Source organism: Choloepus didactylus, chromosome 3, assembly GCF_015220235.1.
Source record: "Choloepus didactylus isolate mChoDid1 chromosome 3, mChoDid1.pri, whole genome shotgun sequence".
NCBI classification, from domain to species: domain Eukaryota; kingdom Metazoa; phylum Chordata; class Mammalia; order Pilosa; family Megalonychidae; genus Choloepus; species Choloepus didactylus.
Window position 1 is genome coordinate 128346996 of NC_051309.1, and position 23074 is coordinate 128370069.

The window sequence follows — 23074 nt, forward strand, 5'->3', positions numbered from 1 at the left end:
CTATTTGCTATTACTCTGATACAGAAATCCGTAGTCCACCATACTGGAGGGGTTCTGGAACTCCAGGCTGTATCTTAGGCGGTAGGCTTCAAAGCCTTGGCTTGTCCCACTGGACCAGGTTCGCTCTGGAGATAGACCTACAGCTGGACCAGCAAAATTGCTGAGCATGTTACCCTGCCCTCCTAGCTGAGGTCTTGTGGGTGAGAGATACTGATATAGACAGCTGAAGGAGGAGCTGGATATCTCGTTCTCATCAGGAAAACTATACAATTCCATGATTTGGGATATGTCATAAGCATCGGAGTACAAAGCAGGAACTGAGGCCACAAGCATTTCCAACTCTCGATCTTGCATTTGGGTTTCCCTTGTGTGATTCCCAGAGAAGTCAGAGTCCCGTGCCCAATTGGAAGGGCCTAATGGCTGATGTGGAAGGAAGCTGTAGGAATGTGAAACCACAGGAAAAAAAGAATAAGGGTTGGTGCTTGCTCTGGATGAGATGGGCACATTCGCCTTGGCTGGAAGGATCTGGCTTGGTTTCTCCAGTGATCGCTGTTGCTGCTGCTGCTTCCTCAATTTGGATCGCCGGTTCCTGAACCACATCTTCACTCTTGACTCCTCTATGTTGAGTTTCAAAGCAAGTTCCTTCTGGGTATTTTTATCTGGAAACATGGTCTGGCTGAATAGAGACTCCAATTCTTCATGCTGTTTGTGGGAGAATGAGGTATGGTCATGATGCTTCCTCCAAATTGAGGAACTGCCTTGATCCTGAGGTACTGAGTAAATGCTTGAACCATGCATATTGATAAAATGGTCTGGCTGGGGAGTCTCAAGGGGCATTCTGTTCAGCAGGGGTATGGGATCAGCTGGATTCTGTGATAGCAAGTTCATGCTGGAATCACCCATGTTGACAAAAGCTTCAGGCTTGGGATTCTCTGGGGCCATTCTGTTCATCAAAGGTCCCGAAATCTGAGATGGAAAGCTGTGATCCACTCATTCTTGTGGTATCATGTTCATGCTGTAATCACCCATGTGGATAAAACAGTGGGGCTGGGGATTCCCAGGGGCCCCTCTGCCTATCTGGGCACCACAGGGCTCCATTGGTAGGTCTATCATGAATCCCTTCGAAGTATCCATTTTCAGTCCTGTTTGATATTTCTCTCTCTGGAAATGCAGTTTCTTCAGTGTGTCCTCATGGTCTGACAATCTTTTATATCAAACCGTTTATACATTTTCCATATTTAACTGGGGAAAAATAAAATGTAAGATATTTTTTCACTGTGAACATTTGTTATTTACATCCTGAGTTGCTGGATATTGGCAATTTGTCTCCTTAATGACAAACAAAAGAAAATTATCCAATAATTTTCTGTAATTTGCAGATTGAACAATAGGACAATATATTGAGAAAATAGTAGGTGAGCAGTAGGGATTTGATGGCTTCAGATCTGAAAAGGAAATCCTTAGTACTAACATCTATGTAGTTAAACTGATTCCATAATTAATGGGTGTAGTTGTTGCAAAATGGACACAGATGTTTGCAGCATCTCCCAGAAAGAATCAGTATCAATTTCTCCCACCCTTTACACTGGCCTTGTAACTTACTCTGGTGAATACAATGTAATGAAAGAGAAGTTCTAATTCTTGTTCACAAGAGGATTTGTATGCTTTCTTTCGTTCCCTTCAAACCCTGGGGCTCCTATTTGAACAAGCATGCATTAGCCTGTGTCAGAGATACCATGTGTAGGACAACTGAAGTAACCTGGATGACAGCCAACTCCCAAGCAACACAGCAACTGACAGCACAGGTATGCACCAGACAAGAGTGGTCCTTATTTGGCTATAACAAAAAAACGTTCTGAACATCTCAGACATAAGCATGCAGTTCTCTAAGGTATATATCTTGACATGGAAATGTAGAATCAGGGATTACATTTTTGTTTACCTTTATTAAATAATGACAAGCTGTTTCCAAAGTGATTGCAGCAAAGGACAGTTACTTTGCCCATATCCTCACCAACAGTTGTTACAGTCAGAAACTTTTAATTTTATCCATTCTGTGAGGTGGTCTTCTGGTACCTCATTGTCATTTTCACTTTGGTATTTCACATAAGCATAGGTTTAGTCCATCAGAGTAAAATGCGTTTAGAAACATCAGCATTGTGGTATCATATTCTATAACTTTAAATGTTTATCTCCTTTTGTGCACCTTTCCATATCCTTTTTTCTACTTTGTGAGGATATATAATGATTGATTTCTACTTGCAAACTTTGTGATGAGTGTAACTAGGGTTACAAAAGTTTCATATACACATATATACACATGCATACATACATACCACAAACTCATAAATATGTATTATTAGTAGTGTCATCATTCTTTCATGTATTCATTCATTTATTCAGGACTATTTAATATTTTTCTGCAAAATAATATATATCCCCTGAGACAGGTTCTCATTCCATCTTCACTGAATATTAAACACTAAAATCATATATTGAGACAGATAATATAAGCTTTGAAATAAAGTATGGATGACCTAAAAGAATGTTTGAAGAAGAGAATTCTTTAAAAAAAGTGATACTTCACCTGGGAGCTAACTGAAGGATAGATGTCACCCATTGTGTTAGTTTCATGTTTCTGCTGTACCAAATTACTACAAATTTAGTGGCTTAAAACAACAGAAATTTACCTTATAATTCTGGAATTCAGAAGTCCAAAGGGGTTGACCTGAGCTAAAATCAACTTGTCAGAAGTATTGTGTTTATTCTGGAGGCTTTAGGGGATAAGCCATTTTCCTTGTCTTTTTTGGATTCTAGATGTCACCTGCGTTCCTTGGCCTATGACCCCTTCCTCCATCTTCAAAGCCAACAATCACATTGGTCTGTCCTCGGGTTTTTTCATCACATCTTTTCTCTGACCCCTGCTTCCCTCTTCCATCCTTTAAGGACTTTAGTAATTACAAAGAGTCCACTAGAGTAATCCAGGACAATCTTCTCATCTCAAGGTCCTTAACTCAATCCATCTGCAAAGTCCCTTTTGCTGGGTAACATATACACAGGTTCCAGGGATTAGGATGTGAATATTCTAATGGTAGATCATTATTCTGCCTACCATATCCATGTCTCAGGGAGCAGGGATGCAAAGAGGATTAATATTCTAATCATAGGTAACAACCTATGTGAATGTACAGGGATCTGAAAGCATTTCAATATTGCTCAAGCATGAAGTAAGAAGTGATCCTACGAGAAATAATCACAAATCCTAAATAGTTATTTCATTATTTCCTTGGTACTGGGATTGCTTGTGAGATGCCAAATATATTTCACATTTTTAAAGCTGTATCCTGAAATAGGATGTGGCAATTTTTGCAGATTTAGTGTGCTTCTGCAGTGGAGAAGCCTTGCTGGAGATGAACTAAGTCTTGCTTGGTCTATGAATTTTAAAAAATAAAATGAAATCTCTATTCCTATAATGCCAGCTAAAAATTTTATGTATAGCCAAACATAGATTTGTAATGGCAGATAATTTATTAGGTAATATGCAGTGTTGTTTTCCTTCTCATATCCAGAGAATTTGTTCAACATGGCTTCTCTTAATATAAGGGCAGAATCATGTAGGTATTGTAAAAAGCATGCCATGAATGATGAGAATCACACATACTGATTGGATTTGAAAATTGGAAATGAAGTGTTTTCTATGCACTATAATTCTGCTCTCTTATCATACATAAACTGTTGAACCCATACCCACTTGTGGATGCAATTATAAAAATTCTGTTCTCGCAAATTACTGTATTAAAAAAAATTATAGCAAATAGGACATTTGCCACTTCTACAAAGAACATAAAACAGAGAAAATAGATAAAGTCCATTGTGCCTTTTTGGAGTGAAAAGCAATCAATGCATTTTTGAAGTGATGACTGCTTGTGAAAAGAACTGGAATAATGTTTGGAGGGGATTGCCATAAATGTCATCTCCATTTATCATAAAAGTAAATGGACTGAAAATTTGTTTTCAAAGTTGTTACTAAAGTTTTCTTTGTAGGAGTCATTTGATTTCTACAAAATACTATGGAAAATTTAGGATTATGTTGACTTTTATCAATTCATTTGTTAAACAAGCATTTCTTGAGAAACAGTTAAAATTCCCAATTGGTATAATAGACCTTTCCACGTATGTTGAACTCTGTTTGATCATGGCAATATCTGTGGAACTAATTGGCATAGAGAAGTTACAAGCTTCTGGTTACAACAGAGGATAAGGAAAACCGGTTTTAGTAGGTGGAAACCAGAAGCATAGTTTGGATTTCAAACTATTCTGTAGTAGTTCAATGAACAAATTCATTGCCAATATATACACATCACTTTTTCCTTATAGATGAAGGATTTGGATGATTGTCTTAAATTTTTTTGAAACTTTTCTCATATACAGCGTAATAAAAGACAAAAGACAATACCTTGAAAACTAAAGTCTGCAATATGTTGGCAAGGGCAAAGAAGACTGTGCACCATTTATTTCTGACAAGAAAAATAATTTTCATGTGCCCAACTTGCTACCTTTCTCACAAATTCTTTTCTATATAATGCATCAATCAGAGGATGTCACTTTTGTGGCAGTCATGATTTGTATTTCTCCTAGCAGCTCATGTGCTTTAAAGGTGCTAAAGTAGTTCAGCTATAACCTACAACTTCAGAGGACAAAAATCCATTTCCTATCCATTTCCTTGGCTCACAACCATTTGGCGTTACTGACTTGCTCATATGTGTCAGCAACGTTACTGACAATTTTACAAAATGGATAGAATGAAAATTGGGTGCTTTTCACAAGGTCTGAAAATTAAATAATGGCAAAAAGACCTGCATCTTTGAAAACAAAATAGAAATGTTTTATAATAAAGGTGCCATCCCAAGGCCAAGAGAATTTCTTCTTATTTTTTTCTGTCACAAAGCAGAACTATATAATGAAAATGAAAATGCTCTAATAATACACTGAATTCATTTGGGGTGTTCATCCTAAACTAATTTGTGCTTTTCTAAAGTAATAAGTAAATGTGAAATTATCTCTGGCTACAAGAGAGCAAGCTATTTTTTAAATTGCTGATTCATCAGGCACCCAGTGTATTCTTACTTATTAACTAGCTGAATTGCTGTACAACTTTGTATAACAAATAATGGGCGTATTAAATGTTTTATGCTGCAAATTAAAATATTTAAGTATTTCTATTTGATATAATATTCCCATAAGTCTCAATTCTTTGTCTGAAGCAGAATAACTGTTTCCATAAAGAACGTATTTGAAAATTAGATAAAGACATAAGAGAGATGTTATGATAGGCATATGCAACATGATGATAGAAAATTTGGGGTCATTTAATAACCTCTAATTATAGTAGAATGAAGTCTGACAGCAGATACAGTAATCTAATCACTCAGCATGAGATCACAATAAGAGTTTCATCTGATGTGAAGGAGAAAGACAAGAGAGAAGCAGGTATATAATCCCAGAGGGGAGATACTAAAACATGGATCAAGGGCAGGAATATAAACCAGAGTTAGTTTCTGGTTAAGACCCAAAATTTTAGAACTGGACCAAGAGCAAAATCAATGAAGCTCCAGCTCATTACTCAATTTCAAGACTTACTATAAAGATACCATAATCAGAATGCATGACACTGACAAAAGAATAGATACACTGATGAATAGGAAAGAATAGGAAGCCCAGAAATGGAACCACACAAGACTGGCAAACTGATTTTTGACAAGATATAAAAAGCAGTTCAGTGGAGAAAGGGCAGTCTTTACAACAAACAGTGCTGGAATAATTGAGTCCATATGAAGTTAAAAGTAACCTAGACACAGATATCATACTTAAACCACAAAATAAATCTAAGTCCTATTATAAAATGCAAAATTATAAAACTTCTAGAAGAAAACATAGGAAAAAATCTACATGAGCTTGGGCTTATTGATGACTTTTTAAAATAGCACCCAAAACACAATCCATGAAAAAAATGACAATTTGAAGTTCATTAAAATTAAGAACTTCAGCTCTATAAGAAACACTATGAAAAAGATGAAAAGACAAGTCTCAGACACAGAGGAATTTTTTGCAAAGCACGTATCTGAAAAAAGTATTCATAGCCAGAATTTAAACAAAACTCAACCATAAAAGAAAAAAGAAACAATTAACAATGGGAAAAGAATAATAGAGACATCTCAGCAAGGAAGATATACAGATGGCAAATAACCATATGAAAAGATACCCAAAATATTTTTTCACTAAGGAAAATACAAATTAAAACAATGTGATACCACTATCCACTTACTGGATGGTTGAAATCCAAAAAAAAAGCAAAAAACAAAACAAAACCTGTTTATACCAACTACTGACAAGAGTGTTGAGCAACAGGTACTCTCAATTATTGCTGGTGGGATTGCAAAATGGTACAGCCACTTAAGAAAACAGTTTGGCAGCTTCTCATAAAGGTAAACATAGTCTTACTATTCAACTCAGCAATGGTGTTCTTAGATATCTATCTAACTGAGATGAAAATCTATGTCCTCATAAATGTTTGTAAGTAACCTTATTCATAATCGCCTAAAATAGGAAACAATCAAAATGCCCTTCAATAGGTGAATGGTCAAAGCAAACTCTGGTGCATCCATAAAATGGATTCAATTTAGCAATAAAAAAGAATAGATTTTCAATCCAAACAACAACATGTATGAATCTTAAATGCATATTATTAAGTGAAATAAGCTAGTTCAACAAGCAACATATTGTATAATTCCATTTATATGAAATTCTGGAAAATGCAAAATTATAGATGAAAACAGATCAGTTTGCCAAAAATTGGAGGAGAAAGGAGAAAGTTGGATAGGTGAAACACTGGGAATTTTTAGGGAGATGAACTCTTCTGTTTGATACTGTAGTGGTTGATAGACAGCACTATGCATTTGTCAGGACCCAGAAATATTACAATACAAAGAGTGTGCCTTAATGCATGTAAATTTTTTTAAAAATTTTGAGAGCTGGGTACCCCAGGATCAAATGCAGGCATGATGAAAGAATCTAACTGTATTGCAAATTTTTGGCATAACATTGTTGAAGAGGATGGGAGAGAAAAGTGCTGACCTAAGTAACTTTAGAAATTAGTGAAAACTGCATGACTAAAGACAAATGAAACTGTATATGCACACTGAAACTAGTTGGTAAAGTATTTCCCATGGGGTTACAGGATAAATATTATGAAACGACTACACATTTACTTGGATTTATCAGAGAAGTAAATTGATGGCAGGCAGTGAGAGCCAGTTTTCTCAATGTTGGAGTGGCAGTTTACAGATAAACAAGGGAAGGAGGCTAGAAAGAACCATATGGTAATGGATAAGAATTGGAAAAGCGAGTATGAACTCACATTTAACTTAATATAGATTTAATGTACATATACAAATATATAATATATAAATATGTAAATAAATTATATACTGTATATGTTTTATATATAACTAATATGGATAGAGATTAATGTTAATATTGTATTACATATTTACATGTGTAAATATAGATAGTTAGATATGTGTATATACATGGGTTGGTATACATGCATATGTTTCCTGGCTCTGTTAGCTGTGAGCTACTGGAAACAATGACACCACAGTAACAACAAGCACACAGAGCACCCAGATCTTGGTTTCTAATACAATTTTCAGATAAAGAGAATCAGAGCTCCTTGGAGAAACAGTTGATTCTAGGGCTGGGGTAGGAAAAATTCAAAATGAGTCTGGAATGCCTTGTAGTGACAGAAAATGGGTGTGTGCTCAAAGAAACAAGCAAAAAAGCTATGTATATATGTCAAAGGGAAACAGGAGTCAATTGAATGAGTTCTAAATGGCCAAGGCTAGAGAAATTTAAACAAGAAAATAAATCATGCCATATCATATTGCAACCCAAAGTATAAAATAAACACCCATAAGTTCAGACTGATATAAATAAATGATTGAATAAATCAGTTTTAAAATGAGGGAAATAAATCTGCTCACAAATGAACTGCAAATCATTTATTTCGATGTTCACTGTCAAGGAGGTGGAGCATGGTTCCCTATTCCTTAAGTGTCACTGTACATAGTGACTTCCTTCCAAAGAATACCAAATGAAGAGGGAGGGTGTAAGAGTAACTTTGTAGTAGAGAACCTGGCGAACATTATGTCAGTCAAATGATCCCTTTCATCATGATATGACATGATGAAAATGAAGTTTACCCTCTGTGTTTTCCTCCTAACAGGCCATAACCCCAGACTAATCATGAGAAAAACATGAGAGAAATCCCAATAAAAGGATATTCTAAATAACACCTGCCCAGCTTTCCTTAAAACTGTCAAAGTCATCAAAAACAAGAAAAGACTAAGAAAAGTTTACAGCCCAGAGAAGCCTAAGGAGACACGACAACTAAACGTAATGTATTGCTGATGGAAGACAAAAAGAATCTTAGATAAAAACTAAGGAAATCTGAATAAAGTATGGACTTTGGTTGATAATACTATATCAATATTGGTTCATTAGTTATGGCAAATGCAGCATAATATTGTTAAAATGTTAATAGTAGGGAAAAATAACTGTAGGTATACTGGGATTCTCTGTACTATTCTTGAAACTTTTCTGTAAATCTACAAATATTCTTAAATAAGGAAGTTTATTTTTTAAAGATAGTAGAGAGGCTGACAACATATTATGTGTCTATAATTTTTCCTAAATGAAATTAGGATAAAGCCAAGAAACTAAGTTAAGTTTGGACTTGCAGTTAGGGAACAAGTTGCCTTATTGGAGGAGATATGAGAACAATGAAAGTTAGAAACCAGTTATTAAAAAGCATGCATCGGATTTTTTTTGTTATTGTATATTTAGCAGTATTTAACATTATTTCTGACAGGCAGTGAAATTAAAGTGCCAAAATTACAATATCTTAACCCAGTGTCAGAATTTTTTTATCTGCTGAACACTTTAATAATGAATTCAGATGTTAATACAGAACAACTAGTTGACTTTTCCCCCCTTGAAAACAAAAATACTAACCATTTAAAACTGTGGTGCCCTTTGCACAAAGATGAATACAAGAGTCAGAATAGGATGTAAACATAGAAATAAAGTGGACAAAATTTACCATGTTGAAATGATAAAATTAAGAAAACAATGAGAAGAAAAGGAAAAGAGGATGTCTCTGTGAGTAGGTAGATTAGGCTCACTAACTTATTTATAATAGCTGTAGGGTAAATACATCAGAGAAAAACTGACAACCAAAATAGTACAAATGTATGTATAAACACTAGGAAACAGTACTTCTGATTAAATTATATATATATACACACACACACATACACACACACACACACATATATATATACACATATATATAACTCAACATGATTGTAAAACTGAAACAAAAAGAAAGCAGACTATGCGACTTGTGTCCTAAATGGCCTGCAAATCCTAAAATATTTATTATCTGTCCATTTAAGAAAAAGTTTCCTCACCCCTGATTTAGAGGCTTGCATTAAGGGTTTTTATTGGGTGGTTCCAGAGTAGCCTTTAATCTTAGGATTTGTCTTTACTACTAACAGACAGGACTTCCTTTCAATTCCCCAGGTGAAGGAATTTGGGCACTCAGATCCAGGTGGTGAGTGCCTCCCTGCCTCTGTGAGTTTTTTGCTCAGCATAGTGGAGATTGACCCAGTACCTGCATGATTTAGTACTCAGTAGACTCCATGGGGTTCCTGTGCATTTTTTCAGCAATGTTTCCTTTTCTCTGGAACTCTGCCCTGCAACTTACAGCCACCACAGCCTCCCCAAATTCTGATCTTCTCAACTCTAGGAGATCATCCTGCTCTGTTTGGGATGCCTGGCCCAGCTCCTTGGCCTAGAATGTGGCATCCAGCAGGGTGACAGTAAGGGTCACCTGGTTTATTTTCCTATGTTACTTGTCATTCACTGCTGGCCAAAGGATATTTTTAAAATTAATTTTTCATATATTTTTCTCAGCTTTCTGGTTGAGCCCAGCAAGAAGCAAGTCCTGACCCTGTTACTCTATAATGGCTGGAAGTGGAATACTTCTTGTTTTATTTTTCATTGTTGGTCAGGACATTTGAGTATAATGCAAAGAATTAAGCATAAGATCCATGGCCTAAGCTAGGGGTATTATAAGATATTATAGAACATCTTCCCCTCTCTAATGCCAGAAATTCACATATAATTCTGTAAAAACTGATTTAGAGCCTGGTCCAAATTTTGTTTGATGTGAAAGCTAACTTTCTGCAAAAAACTTTGCTCCTGAAACCACTCTTACAAACAATTCAGGGGGTGGGGCAAGATGGTGGAGTGGCGAGGTGTATGTTTTAGTTACTCCTCCAGGGAAGCAGGTAGAAAGCCAGGAACTGCATGGACTGGACACTGCAGAGCATTTTGACTTTGGGCATACGTCATTCAACACTCATGAACACATGGAACTGCTGAGATCAGCGAAATCTGTAAGTTTTTGCAGCCAGGGGACCCTTGCCCCTCCCTGCCAGGCTCAGTCCTGTGGGAGGAGGGGCCGTCAGTGCTGGGAATGAGAAGGGAGAACTGCAGTGATGGCTCTTATTGGAAACTCATTCTACTGATCCAAACTCCAATCATAGACAGACTGAGACCAGACTCCAGGGAATACAGGAGAAGCAAGCCCAGCAGAGAGGAGTTAGGGATAGCAAAAACAGCCAGAAAAACCCAAAAATAAAAGTTGAGGCTTTTTGGAGTTCTGATGAACATAGAAAGGGGAAGGGCAGAGCTCAGGCCCTGAGGCTCATATGCAAATCCAGAAGAAAAACCATCTCTCTGCCCCCTGGACCTTTCCTTAATGGCCCTAATTGCTTTGTCTCTTAGCATTTCAATAACCCATTAGATCTGCCAGGAGGGCCCTTTTTTTTTTTTTTTATCTTTTTTTCTTTTTCTGAAACAATTACTCTAAGAAGCCTAATACAGAAAGCCTCAAAGATTTGCAGTTTGGGCAGGTTAAGACAAGAGCAGAACTAAGAGAGCTCTGAGGCAAAAGGCAATAATCCAGGGGCTGAGGAAATTCACTAAACACCACAACTTCCCAAGGAAAGTGGGGTGTCCTCTCACAGCCATCATCCTGGTGGACAGGGAACACTCCTGCCTGTCACCGGCCCCATAGCCCAGAGCTGTACCAGACAACCCAGTGTGATGGAAGTGCTTCCAATAACACATACACACCACAAAATTGGGTATGGACATTAGCCTTCCCTGCACCCTCAGCTGGTTGTCCCAGAGTTGGGAATGTGGAACAGTGAGAATTAACACACCCCATTCAGCCATCCTTTCAGCAGACTGGGAGCCTCCCTATACAGCCCTGCAGCCCAGAACCACCTTGGGGGAACAGCACTCATCTGTGACATAGCACAGTCATCCCTCAACAGAGGACCTGGGGGTGCACGGGCTGGAAGAGGGACCCACTTGCGAGTCTCAGGGGCCATACACCAATACCAAGGACTTGTGGGTCAGTGGCAGAGACAAACTGTGGCAGGACTGAACTGAAGGATTAGACTATTGCAGCAGGAACACCAGGGAGATTTGACTGTTAGAGCTGCCCCCTCTAGCTGACTGCCTAGACACACGCCCCATATACAGGGCAGGCAACACCAACTACACACGCAAGTTTGGTACACCAATTGGACCCCACAAGACTCACTCCCCCACTCACCACAAAGACAAAGCAGGGGAGAACTGGCTTTAGGGTAACAGGTGGCTCATGGACACTACCTGCTGGTTAGTTAAAGTGTACTCCACGAAGCTGTAGATCTGACAAATTAAAGACAGGGATTTCAATCGGTCTACAAATCCTAAAAGAAACCTATCAAGTTAAGCAAATGCCAAGAGGTGAAAAACAACAGAAAATTTTAAAGCATATGAAAAAACCAGATGATATGAATAACCCAAACCCAAGCACCCAAATCAAAAAATCAGAGGAGACACAGTACCTGGAGCAATTAATCAAAGAACTAAAGATGAGCAATGAAGCCATGGCACAGGATATAAAGGACATGAAGAAGAGCATGGCACAGGATATAAAGGACATTGAGAAGGCCCTAGAAGAGCATGAAGAAGACATTGCAAGAGTAAACAAAAAAAAGATGATCTTGTGGAAATTAAAGAAACTGTTGACCAAATTAAAAAGATTCTGGATACTCATAGTACAAAATTAGAGGAAGTTGAAAAAGTCAGTGTCCTGGAAGATGACAGAATGGAAAATGAAAGAACAAAAGAAAGAATGGGAAAAAAATTGAAAAAATCAAAATGGACCTCAGGGATATGATAGATAGTACAAAATGTCGAAATATAAGACTCATTGGTGTTCCAGAAGGGGAAGAGAAAGGTAAAAGTCTAGGAAGTGTATTCAAAGAAATTGTTGGGGAAAACTTCCCAAATCTTCTAAACACCACAAATACACAAATCATAAATGCCCACTCTGGGACATATTCTGATCATACTGTCAAATATGGAAGAGAAGGAGCAAGTTCTGAAAGCAGCAAGAGAAAAGCAATTCACCACATACAAAGAAAACAGCATAAGACTAAGTAGTGACTACTCAGCAGCCACCATGGAGGCAAGAAGGCAGTGGCATGACATATTTAAAATTCTGAGTGAGAAAAATTTCCAACCAAGAATACTTTATCCAGCAAAGCTCTACTTCAAGTGTCAGGGAGAGCTTAAATTTTTCCCAGACAAACAAATGCTGAAATAATTTGTTAACAAGAGACCTGCCCTACTGGAGATACTAAAGGGAGCCCTGCAGACAGAGAAACAAAGAAAGGAGAGCGAGACATGGAGAAAGGTTCAGTACTAAAGAGATTCAGTATGGGTACATTCAAGGATATTAATAGAGGGAAAAATATATTTGACAAACATACCAAAGGATAAGATGGCTGATTCAAGAATTTCCTTCACGGTTATAATGTTGAATGTAAATGGATTAAACTCCCCAATTAAAAGATATAGATACCCAGAATGGATCAAAAAAATATTAACCATCAATATGTTGCATACAAGAGACTCATCTTAGACACAGGGACACAAAGAAATTGAAAGTGAAAGGATGGAAAAAATATTTCATGCCAGCTACAGCCAAAAGAAAGCAGGTGTAGCAATATTAATCTCAGATAAAATAGACTTTAAATGCAAGGATGTTATGAGAGACAAAGAAGGACACTATATACTAATAAAAGGGGCAATTCAACAAGAAGAAGTAACAATCATAAGTGTTTATGCACCAAATCAAGGTGCCACAAAATACATGAGAGAAACACTGGCAAAACTAAAGGAAGCAATTGATGTTTCCACAATAATTGTGGGAGACTTCAACACATCACTCTTTCCTGTAGATAGATCAACCAGACAGAAGACCAATAAGGATATTGAAAACCTAAACAATCTGATAAAGGAATAGGATTTAATAGACATATATAGAACATTACATCCAAAATTACAAGGATGCACATACTTTCTCCAGACTAGATCATATGCTGGGATATAAAACAAGGCTCAATAAATTTAAAAAAGTTTGAAATTATTCAAAGCACATTCTCTGACCACAGTGGAATACAATTAGAAATCCATAACCATCAAAGACTTAGAAAATTCACGAATACCTGGAGGTTAAATGACACACTCCTAAAGAATCAGTGGGTTAAAGAAGAAATAGCAAGAGAAATTGCTAAATATATAGAGATGAATGAAAATGAGAACACAACATACCAAAACATACGCGATGCAGAAAAAGCTATACAGAGGGGGAAATTTACAGCACTAAATGCATATATTAAAAAGGAAGAAAGAGCCAAAATCAAAGAACGAATGGATCAACTGAAGAAGCTAGAAAATGAACAGCAAACCAATCCTAAACCAAGTAGAAGAAAAGAAATAACAAGGATTAAAGCAGAAATAAATGACATAGAGAAAAACAACAACAACAAAAAAAAACAATAGAAAGGATAAATAACACCAAAAGTTGGTTCTTTGAGAAGATCAACAAGATTGACAAGCCCCTAGCTAGACTGACAAAATCAAAAAGAGAGAAGACCCAGATAAATGAAATAAAGAATGAGAAAGGTGACATTACTGTGGATCCCGAAGAAATTTAAAAAATTATAAGAGGATACTATGAACAACTGTATGCCAACAAACTGGATAATGTAAAGGAAATGGACAATTTCCTGGAAACAGATGAACAACCTAGACAGACCAGAGAAGAAACAGAAGACCTCAACCAACAAATCACAAGCAAAGAGATTCAATCAGTCATCAAAAAGCTTGCCACAAATAAATGCCCAGGGCCAGATGGCTTCACAGGGGAATTCCACCAAACTTTCCAAAAAGAAGTGACACCAATCTTACTTAAACTCTTTTAAAACATTGAAGAAAATGGAACACTACCTAATTTGTTTTATGAAGCTAACATCAATCTAATACCAAAACCAGGCAAAGATGCTACAAAAAAGGAAAACTACTGGCCAATCTCCCTAATGAATATAGATGCAAAAATTCTCAACAAAATACTTGGAAATCAAATCCAAAGACACCTTAAAAAAATCATACACCATGACCAAGTTGGGTTCATTCCAGGCAGACAAGGATGGTTCAACATAAGAAAATCAGTGTATTACAATACATTGACAAATCAAAAGGGAAAAATCAAATGATCATCTCAATAGATGCTCAAAAAGCATTTGACAAAATCCAACATCCCTTTTTGATGAAAACACCCCAAAAGGCAGGAACTGAAGGAAACTTCCTCAATATGATAAAGAGCATATATGAAAAAACCACAGCCAGCATAGTACTCAATGGTGAGAGACTGAAAGCCTTCCCTCTAAGATCAGGAATAAGACAAGGATGCCCGCTATCACCACTGTTATTCAAAATTGTGCTGGAATAGCTAGCCAGGGCAGTCCTGTAAGACAAAGAAATAAAAGGCATGCAAATTGGAAAGGAAGAAGTAAAACTGTCATTGTTTGCAGATGATATGATCTTATATCTGGAAAACCCTGAGAAATCAACGTTACAGCTACTAGAGCTAATAAACAAATTTAGCAAAGTAGTGGGATAGAAGATTAATGCACATAAGTCAGTAATGTTTCTATATGCTAGAAATGAACAAACTGAACAGACACTCAAGAAAAAGATACCATTTTCAATAGCCCTAAAAAAAAATCAAGTACCTAGGAATAAACTTAACCAAAGATGTAAAAGACCTATACAAAGAAAACTACATAACTCTACTAAAAGAAATAGAAGAGGACCTTAAAAGATGGAAAAATATTCAATGTTCATAGATAGGAAGGCTAAATGTCATTAAGATGTCAATTCTACCCAAACTCATCTACAGATTCAATGCAATCCCAATCAAAATTCCAACAACCTACTTTGCAGACTTGGAAAAGCTAGTTATCAAATTTATTTGGAAAGGGAAGGTGCCTTGAATTGCTAAAGAAACTCTAAAAAAGAAAAATGAAGTGGGAGGACTTACCCTCCCTGACTTTGAAGCTTATTATAAAGCCACAGTTTTCAAAAGAGCAGGGTCCTGGCACAAAGATAGACATATTGATCAGTAGAATCAAATTGAGAATTCAGAGATAGACCCCCAGATCTATGGCTGACTGATCTTTGATAAGGTCCCCAAAGTCACTGAACTGGGTCATAATGGTCTGTTCAACAAATGGAGCTGGGAGAGTTGGATATCCATATCCAAAAGAATGAAAAAGGACCCCTACCTCACACCCTACACAAAAATTAGCTCAAAAGGGATCAAAGATCTCAATATAAAAGAAAGAGCCATAAAACTCCTTGAAGATAATGTAGGGAAACGTCTCCAAGACCTTGTATTAGGCAGCCACTTCCTAGACTGTGCATCGAAAACACAAGCAACAAAAGAAAAAGTAGATAAATGGGAACTCCTCAAGCTTAGAAGTTTCTGTACCTGAAAGGAATTTCTCAAAAAGGTAAAGAGGCAGCCAACTGAATGGGAAAACTTTTTTGGAAACCATGTATCTGACAAATGACTGATATCTTGCATATATAAAGAAATCCTACAAATCAATGATGATAGTACAGACAGCCCAATTATAAAATGGGCAAAAGATATGAAAAGACAGTCCTCTGAAGAGGAAACACAGATGGCAAAGACACACATGAAAAAATGTTCATCTTCACTAGCTATTAGACAGAAATTAAGACCACAATGAGATACCATCTCACACCAATTAGAATGGCTGCCATTAAACAAACAGGAAACTACAAATGCTGGAGGGGATGTGGAGAAACTGGAACTCTTATTCATTGTTGGTGGGACTGTATAATGGTTCAGCCACTCTGGAAGTCAGTCTGGCAGTTACTTAGAAAACTAGATATAGAGTTACCATTCGATCCAACGATCGCTCTTCTCGGTATATACCCGGACGATCTGAAAGCAGTGACACGAACAGATATCTGCACGCTAATGTTCATAGCAGCATTATTCACAATTGCCAAGAGATGGAAACAACCCAAATGTCCTTCAACAGATGAGTGGATACATAAAATGTGGTATATGGTGTATACACATGATGGAATACTATGTGGCAGTAAGAAGGAATGATGTTGTGAAACGTGACAACATGGATGAACTTTGAAGACATAATGCTGAGCGAAATAAGCCAGACATAAAAAGGGAAATATTATATGCTACCACTAATGTGAACTTTGAAAAATGTAAAACAAATGGTTTATAACGTAGAATGTGTGGAACTAGCGATAGAGAGCAGTTAAGGAAGAGGGAATGATAATCCAATAAGAACTGATAAGCTATCATGGGTAAATTTAATGTTCTGGGAATGCCCAGGAATGCCTATGTTCTGTTAATTTCTGATGGGTATGGTAGGAACAAGTTCACAGAAATGTTGCTATCTTAGGTTACTTTCTTGGGGTAGAGTAGGAACATGTTGGAAGTGAAGAAGTTATCTTAGGTTAGTTGTCTTTTTCTGACTCCCTGGTTATGGTCTCTTTGAAATGTTCTTTTATTGTATGTTTTTTTAATTTTTTTTAATTTTTTTATTTTTTATGCAGTTGATTTAAAAAAAAATTAAAAAAAAAAACACGAAAAAAATATGCAGAGCCCTCTTGAGGAGCTGGTGGAGAATGCACGAGTATTGAGTATTGGCCTGTCCTACCTTGATGGTTGCTAAAGTGCTCACAGACATAGGGGACTGGTGGTTTGATGGATTGAGCCCTCTACCACAGGACTTGCCCTTGGGAAGACTGTTGCTGCAAAGGATAGGCTAGGCCTCCCTATAATTGTGCCTAAGAGCCTCCTCCCGAATGCCTCTTTGTTGCTCAGATGTGGCCCTCTCTCTCTAGCTAAGCCAACTTGAAAGGTGAAATCACTGCCCTCCCCCCTACGTGGGATCAGACACCCAGGGGAGTGAATCTCCCTGGCAACGTGGAATATGACTCCCGGGGAGGAATGTAGACTTGGCATCATGGAATGGAAAACATCTTCTTGACCAAAAGGGGGAAATGAAATAAGCTTCAGTGGCAGAGAGATTCCAAAATGAGCCGAGAGTTCAGTCTGGTGGGCACTCTTATGCAGAATATAGACAACCTTTTTTAGGTTCTAATGAATTGGGGTAGCTGGTGGTAGATACCTGAAACTATGAAACTACAACCCAGAACCCATGAATCTTGAAGACGATTGTATAAAAATGTAGCTTGTGAGGGGTGACAGTGGGATGGGAAAAGCCATAAGGACCACACTCCCCTTTGTCTAGTTTATGGATGGATGAGTAGAAAAATGGGGGAAGGAAACAAACAAGCAAGCAAACAGACAAAGGTACCCAGTGTTCTTTTTTACTTTAATTGCTCTTTTTCATTTTGTGTTCTTTTTTACTTTAATTGCTCTTTTTCACTTTAATTATTATTCTTGTTATTTTTGTGTGTGTGGTAGTGAAGGTGTCGGGGATTGATTTTGATGATGAATGTGCAGCTGTGTGGTGGTACTGTGAACAAATGAATATACGATTTGTTTTGTATGACTGTGTGGTGTGTGAATATATCTCAATAAAATGAATATTAAAAAAATAACAATTCAGAGGTGCTATAGCTAGATATTCCATACAAGAGATGTATTTAAGTTTTTGTTTTCTGTTTTTTTTTTTTTTTTTTTTGCCCCTGGGTACACTCATACAGCTGTGCATCCATCACACTTAATTTTTGTTCAATTTTTAGAAACTTTTCATTACTCCAGACAAGAAATAAAGTGAAAGATGAAAAAAGAGAAACAGAAAAGGAAACTCTAATCCTCCCCTATCCCTAACCAACCCCCTTCAATTGTTGACTCGTAGTGTTGATATAGTGCATTTGTTACTGTTTATGAAAAAATGTTGAAATACTACTAACTGTAGTATATAGTTTGTAAAAGATATATAGTTCTTCCCTATATGCCCCTCTATTATTAACTTCTAATTGTATTGTCATACATTTGTTCTGGTTCATGGAAGTGATTTCTAGTATTTGTACAGTTGATCATGGACATTGCCCACCATAGGATTCAGTTTTATACATTTCCATCTTTTGACCTCCAACTCTCCTTCCGGTGACATATATGACTCTGAGCTTCCCCTTTCCACCTCATTCACACACCATTCAGCACTGTTAGTTATTCTTACATCTTGCTACCAACAACCCTGTTCATTTCCAAACATTTAAATTCATCCTAATTGAACATTCTGCTCATACTAAGCAACCACTCCCTATTCTTAAGCCTTGTCTTATATCTTGGTACCTTATGTTTCATGTCTAAGAGTTTACATATTATAATTAGTTCCTATCAGTGAGACCTTGCAATAATTGTCTTAATGGGTCTGGCTTATTTCACTCAGTATATTGCCCTTGAGGTTTTGTCATCAACCCATTTTTTTTTTTAATATGGTTTTTTTCACTCGCCATACATTCCATCCCAAGTAAATAATCGATGGTTTTCTGCAGGGTCATACATTTATGTATTCACCACCTTCACCCTATCTATACAAGAGCATCTACATTTCTTCCACAAGGCAGGAGGGAGAGTCAAAGAAGGTAGAGAGGCAAAAGAAAGAGGAAAAAAAAAAATGACAGCTAGGAAGCATCAACAGGAAAAATAACCTTAAATCAAAGTAGAATAAAGAATCAGACAATACCACCAATGTCAAGTGTCTAACATGCCTCCCCTATCGCCACCTCTTACCTGCATTCACCTTGGTATATCACCTTTGTTACATTAAAGGAAGCATAATACAATGATTCTATTAGTTACAGTCTCTAGTTTATGCTGATTGCATCCCTCCCCCAATGCCTCCCCATTTTTAACACCTTGCAAGGTTGACATTTGCTTGTTCTCCCTCGTAAAAGAACATATTTGTACATTTTATCGCAGTTGTTGAATACTCTAGATTTCACCAAGTTACACAGTCCCAGTCATTATCTTTTCTCCTTTCTTGTGGTGTCTCACATGCTCCTCACCTTCCTCTCTCAACCATATTCATATTCCTCTCTCAACCATATTCATAGTTACCTTTGTTCAGTGTTGTGCTACCATCTCCCAAAATTGTGTTCCAAACCACGTACTCCTGTCTTCTATCACCCTGTAGGGCTCCCTTTAGTATTTCCTGCAGGACTGGTGTCTTGTTCACAAAGTCTCTCATTGTCTGTTTGTCAGAAAATATTTTGAGCTCTCCCTCATATTTGAAGGACAGCTTTGCTGGATACAGGATTCTTGGTTGGCGGTTTTTCTCTTTCAGTATCTTAAATATATCACACCACTTCCTTCTTGCCTCCATGGTTTCTGCTGAGAGATCCGCACATAGTCTTATTAAGCTTCCTTTGTATGTAATGGATTGCTTTTCTCTTGCTGCTTTCAGGATTCTCTCTTTGTCTTAGACATTTGATAATCCGATTATTAAGTGTCTTGGCGTAGGCCTATTCATATCTCTTCTGTTTGGAGTACGCTGCGCTTCTTGGATCTGTAATTTTATGTCTTTCATAAGAGATGGGAAATTTTCATTAATTATTTCCTCTATTATTGCTTCTGCCCCCTTTCCCTTCTCTTCTCCTTCTGGGACACCAATGATATGTACATTATTGTACTTTGTTTCATCCTTGAGTTCCCGGAGACGTTGCTCATATTTTTTCATTCTTTTCTCCATCTGCTCCTTTGCGTGTAGGCTTTCAGGTGTTTTGTTCTCCAGTTCCTGAGTGTTTTCTTCTGCCTCTTGAGATCTGCTGTTGTATGTTTCCATTGTGTCTTTCATCTCTTGTGTTGTGCCTTTCATTTCCACAGATTCTATTAGTTGTTTTTTTGAACTTTTGATTTCTGCCGTATACATGACCAGTGCTTTCTTTACAGCCTCTATCTCTTTTGCAATATCTTCTCTAAACTTTTTGAACTGATTTAGCATTAGTTGTTTAAATTCCTGTATCTCAGTTGAAGTGTATGTTTGTTCCTTTGACTGGGACATAACTTTGTTTCTCTTAGTGTAGGTTGTAATTTTCTGTTGTCTAGGCATGGTCTCCTTGGTTATCCAAATCAGGTTTTCCCAGACCAGAACAGGCTCAGGTCCCAGAGGGAAGAAATATTCATTATCTGGTTTCCCTGAAGGTGTGTCTTAGAAAATTGCTCCACCCTTTGATGCCTCGGGTCACTAGGCTTTTCTGCCCAGCAGGTGACGCCTGTTAGCCTATAATTCTTGACTGGTGTGAGAAGGTATGGCTGTGTTCCCCAAGGCTCTGGGGTCTGGTTCTGAATGGAAAGGGCCCCACCCCTTTCCTCCTAGAGAAGACAGAGCCCCCAGGTTGAGTTCATTAGCATTTCAATGGTCTCGCTCTCTGCTTGTGCTGTCTCCACCCTTCCCAGAGTCACAGCCCTGGAAACTGAAAATGACTGGGGCTTTCTCCACTGAGCCAAAAAAGAAACAGATAGTCCCCTTCAGACCCAGTCGAAGGTGACCCTCCAGCTCTCCCAGATCAGTCGTCACCCAAAGCCTCTGTCTGTTTTTTGGGGATGCGTACCTGTAGTGAGCAGTTCACACTCGCTACTTAAAACCCCAGTTGGAGCTCAGCTGAGCTGTATTCGCTTGCTGGGAGAGAGCTTCTCTCCGGCACCACGAGGCTTTGCAGCTCGGGCTATGGGGGAGGGGGTTTCATGACTTGGTTCCGCAGGTTTTACTTACAGATTTTATGCTGTGTTCTCAGGCATTCCTCCCAATTCAGGTTGGTGTATGATGAGTGGATGGTCTCATCTGTCCCCCCGCAGTTATTCTGGATTATTTACTAGTTGTTTCTGGTTTTTTATAGTTGTTCCAGGGGGATTACTTAGCTTCCACTCCTCTCTATGCCACCATCTTGCCCGAGTCTCCGAGAAACATTTAAGTTTTAAAAATTGCTTATGCTTAGTCAAAATTTTGGATGAATGTTATGTTATTGTTTGTTTCTTTGGCACATTGGGATATCTACAAACAAAAAATTCCTTGTTATCTACATCTTCAAGTTTCTGACTCTTAAATAAAGCTCAAATTTGCCCATGTATTGGGGTATATAGATGGAGTGAGGGAGTTACATCTAGTTATTTAGATTCTGAAAAACAAATTAATTAGTAAAATAACTATCATGCTGCATTCTTTCATAACACCACATTAGCTCCAGGAGGCCTTCCAATGCCAGTCTGTCAATATAGAGAATGGTAATTAATTGACTCTTGCCTTTATGGAAGGGATTTAGAGAGATTTTAGGCCTTGTGAAAATTCTTTCTTTTATTTCCTGTTTTAGTTTTAACTAAGCATGCTGAATGACTGGTAGCCACATTCAGAAAAAAAAGAAAAAAAGAAAAAAAAAACTTTACCTACATCTCACCACACACAAATAATGAACTCAAAAGCACAGATTCAACTTAAAAGTTAAAAAATAATTCTGGTTAAACAATATAGGAAAGTACCTTTCTGGTCTTTGAGTGGGCAAAAATATTTTAGATAGAGAACACATATGATGAACTATGAAATAAAATATGATACATTTTATTTCATCAGAATTAAAATCTTTTGATCTTCTGGAAATACAACCAATGAAAAGATGCAAACTGGTTGAATATATTAATAATGCAGATATCTAACAAAGGACTTATATCCCTAATATATAAAGAACTCATAACAATTAGTTATAAAAGACAAAAGGGCAGTAAAATTGGATTAAAAGATTTGAATAAACACTTTCAATAAGAAAATATAGAAAAGGGGAATAAGCACATGGGAAGATGTTCAACATCACTAGCAATCAGGGAATTGCAAAATTGGAATTGCAGTTAGATACCACTCTGTATTATTCAGTTTTCTCTAGGAGAACAGAAATTTTTTTATGGGAATTAGCTCCCATGACTGTAGGGGTGGGCAAGTCTGAATTCCATAGGGCAGGCTGCAAGCTGGGAACTCCAATGAGATTTTTAATAAATTCCCTAGAAGAAGCTGGCTAGCTGAAATTGAGATGGAAATTCTCCCTTCTCATAGCTAAATTTTCACTTCTGCATTACTTCAACTGATTGGACAAGACTTCATTCATTCTTGAAGACAGTCTCCTCAGTTGATTGTCAATGTAATCAGCCATAGATATAATCAAATTACTAATGATTTAAATCCATGAAATATTTACATAGTAGCAATCAGGTCACTGCTTGCTTGATGAAATAAATGGTCACTAACACCTGGTAAAGTTGACACATGATTTTATCACAGTCCACCTCTTCTCAAATTGAGTCCCATACAAATCTCCTGAAACCATACTTAATCTCAAAATAAAAACAATAAAAGTCATATTTTTGCCTAACAATGCTAAACAATCCTATGTACAACCAGAAATGCACTAACTTTCCCCAGAATAGGGTACAAGTCCTTGAGTAATAGGCATTATTAAATTGTATACCCTATAACTTAAATACTATGAAATGTGATAAGGGGATAAGATAGGGAAGAAAACA

General features: G+C 37.3%; 1 protein-coding gene across 1 annotated transcript; it reads right to left on the minus strand.

The window, feature by feature from the left end:
- On the minus strand, window positions 1–951 carry LOC119530419 (arginine-fifty homeobox-like). Its single transcript, XM_037831468.1, has one exon. The coding sequence runs from the start codon at window positions 949–951 to the stop codon at window positions 1–3; it is 951 nt and encodes a 316-aa protein (XP_037687396.1).
- Window positions 952–23074: the final 22123 nt, after the last annotated feature.

Coding starts and splice junctions, on each gene's coding strand:
- LOC119530419 (XM_037831468.1), bottom strand. CDS start 951: ATGAACAGAATGGCCCCAGAGAATCCCAAGCCTGAAGCTTTTGTCAAC.